Below are 2,715 nucleotides of genomic sequence, written 5' to 3' on the forward strand. Positions count from 1 at the left end.
TTCAGCTCAAGGCTAGAGCTCTACCACTTGAGCCACAGCGCCACTTCCAGCTTTTTTCTTTTTGCTTATGTGGTGCTGAGGAATCGAACCCAGGGCCTCACGCATGCAAGGCAAGCGCTCTACCACTGAGCCACCTTCCCAGCCCTCTAGAACTATTATTTATTAAACTCTTCCCTCATCCCAGCTTATCACCCAGGACATTCTGCAGATGTGAGTAGGCAGGTAGGAAAGGATGGAGATGGAGAACTTAAGGCTGTTGGTGCTGGGGAAAGGAGGTAGTCAAGGTTCACAGGTTAGCCTGGAATTGTTATGCTCTTACCTCATCCAATATCACATAGGCACGGTCATGGACTCCATTATTTGGCACCCAGAATGGTGTTGGTTCAGAAACGGTGTAAGGCAGATAGGTCCGGTACAACATAAAGCCATGGTCCTGGGTATGGAAGAATGGTTACTTTAAGATGGACTGAGGGTAAGATTAACAGCTGATGACAATTTGGACAATAGCTGTTGAGAGAATGCCTGCCATCCCACCAGTTTACCCCTTACCTGCTTGACAGCCTCAAATGTCAGTGGGAAAAATGAGTTGATGGGTCCCTTGGGACAGAGAAAGTCTAGGAAAGCCAGCAAATTCCCATCCTATCAGATTAAGGGAGAAAAATAAGAATCTAAGAGGGAAGCTTCTAGATAGGAGGGTAGGGCAAATAAAGGAATAGAATCTGAAAATGGGTAGCACTTACCAAGTGCAGAGTCAAAGGTCCAAGCATCATCTTGGGGCCAGGAGGAGGTAAAGGTCCCAAGGGAACTTCCTGGAACTGAGCCCAAATTCTCTCAGGAGCCAGTAGTGAAACCAGAGGTAACCCCTATTCCAAGGCCCTAGAAGGTTCTGAACCCAGGACCCAGAGAAGGGCTTCAGGGGGTCATGAAGACCCGGTAATTTTGCACTCGTGTGTAACTCCCCAGGTATTCCCCTTGAGAATGGTCCACAGAGGGCTCTGTGGTCCAGACAACCACCACCACCAGTTTAGAGGATCCTTTTACAGCGTGGGCACTACCTTCTTCCAAATAAATAAAAGGGCACCTTGCTGATGACATTTCGAATAGCAAAAAACTTAGGTGTGGGGTCTCCTGCTTCAGATATGGGTGCATCGTAGTCATAGCTGGTAGTAATTGGAAGGAAGCGTCCCTTGTCATCGGCACCTGGGGTTGAACCAATTTAATTAACTCATCTCACTAAGCAAACAACCTTATGCAGGGAATTTTCCCATCAGTGGGGGCAGTGGTAGCCATGTGCAGCTTCCAGGTATCAGACTACATATAGATACTAATTCCTTGTCACCTCCCTACATCCGCCCCAGGGACCACTTGTACTTACCATTCCAATATCCGAAGTTGGTACCTCCATGAAACATGTACCTGAAGTAAGGAAGGTGGGGAGGAAAGAGAAAAGCTGACCATTGAATCTTAACTCTTTTTTTCCCACTTTTTGTTGCTCATGGGGCTTGAACTCAGAATCTGGGTGCTATCCCTTAGCTCTTTTGCTCAAGGCTAGCAGTCTACCACTTTGAGCTACAGATAAGAGTCTCATGGACTTTCCTGCCCGAGTTGACTTTTGAACTATTCTCTGATCTCAGCTTCCTGAATAGCTAGAATTACAGGCGTGAGCTACCAAGCGCCTAGCTTAAATCTTAACTTTTATTCCCAGCTCCCCATAACAGATTCATATTGCGTCTCCAGTTACATGTTCACACTGGCTCCCAACTTGAGCATGTTTTCCAGTCCTTTAGTTACAGATGAAATTGACCGTGTGGAGTGGTTCTGGCCCCAGTAATCCAGCCAACCTGTGTAGTACTCAGAGTTCACCTAGAATGTGAAGTGAAAGGATTGAGTGAAGTGGACATCAGGCTAGACACATTCCCACCAGACTCTTGCTTTGATTCACCTCCCATCTGGTCCCTTACCAATGGCCCATTGGGTTCATACTTCCGAAGCCGGGCAAAGATTCTGGTCATGTTGTCAGCTGTAGAAAGAAGGCACAGGTAAAAAGATAAATAACACAGAATAGCTGTTTCTTCCCCAGACTCCTAGCCCTTGTTTAGAAGACCTGGTCCAAAATCTACAGTAGTATAGAGTCCCTCGAGGGAGCCACATCTGAGTCCTTCAGGCCCATCTGTGGTGAAGAGCAAGATCTTGTCTCCCAGCAGTGAACGGAAAAGTCCAGCCAAGTGTCTCATGTATTTGAAATCGCAGGCCCTATAGCTACCATACTCATTCTCCACCTTCCAGGGAAAAAGAAAAAGGAGCCCAGCTATGAGGCAGAAAAGGTTAAGGACCCCCAGGTATATCTTTCCCCTTGCCCAATCAATTTCCCACTTGTACCTGAATGCTAATGATGTTGCCCCCATTGTGATAGAGGAATGGATATATCTTGGGCAGCAGGACCTTGAACCAGGAGTCCACTGCAGTAAGAAAGTCTAAAGGAAGACACAGAGGTCTACTCATTAGGGGCCACCACCACTGCTGTATCCCTGCCCCCAGCATCCTTGCTATTCCATGCTGCCCTTACTCGTGGCTACAGCTTCTATCATTTCTCCATAACTAAGTCTGAAACAGTGACTCTTAGAAAAAACTCTTAACCCTAAACACATGGAAATTTACATGGCAGTTGAATCAACATAGAAAAAACTCTTAACCCTAAACACATGGAAATTTACA

General features: G+C 46.5%; 1 protein-coding gene across 1 annotated transcript; it reads right to left on the minus strand.

The window, feature by feature from the left end:
• Positions 1-319: 319 nt before the first annotated feature.
• On the minus strand, positions 320-2,648 carry LOC106002291 (beta-galactosidase-1-like protein; the record flags this gene model as incomplete). The annotated part of the gene is made up of 9 exons (XM_013037189.1): positions 2,380-2,648; positions 2,105-2,279; positions 1,962-2,020; positions 1,742-1,863; positions 1,376-1,416; positions 1,082-1,200; positions 741-815; positions 550-639; positions 320-433 (listed from the first exon to the last, which is right to left on the minus strand). Coding segments are annotated over exons 1-9 (957 nt in total), but the record flags the coding sequence as incomplete, so codon positions are not given.
• Between the last annotated feature and the right edge of the window lie 67 nt (positions 2,649-2,715).

The sequence above is a fragment of the Dipodomys ordii genome, unplaced genomic scaffold (assembly GCF_000151885.1).
Source record: "Dipodomys ordii isolate 6190 unplaced genomic scaffold, Dord_2.0 Scaffold6728, whole genome shotgun sequence".
In the NCBI taxonomy this organism is placed as follows: Eukaryota; Metazoa; Chordata; class Mammalia; order Rodentia; family Heteromyidae; genus Dipodomys; species Dipodomys ordii.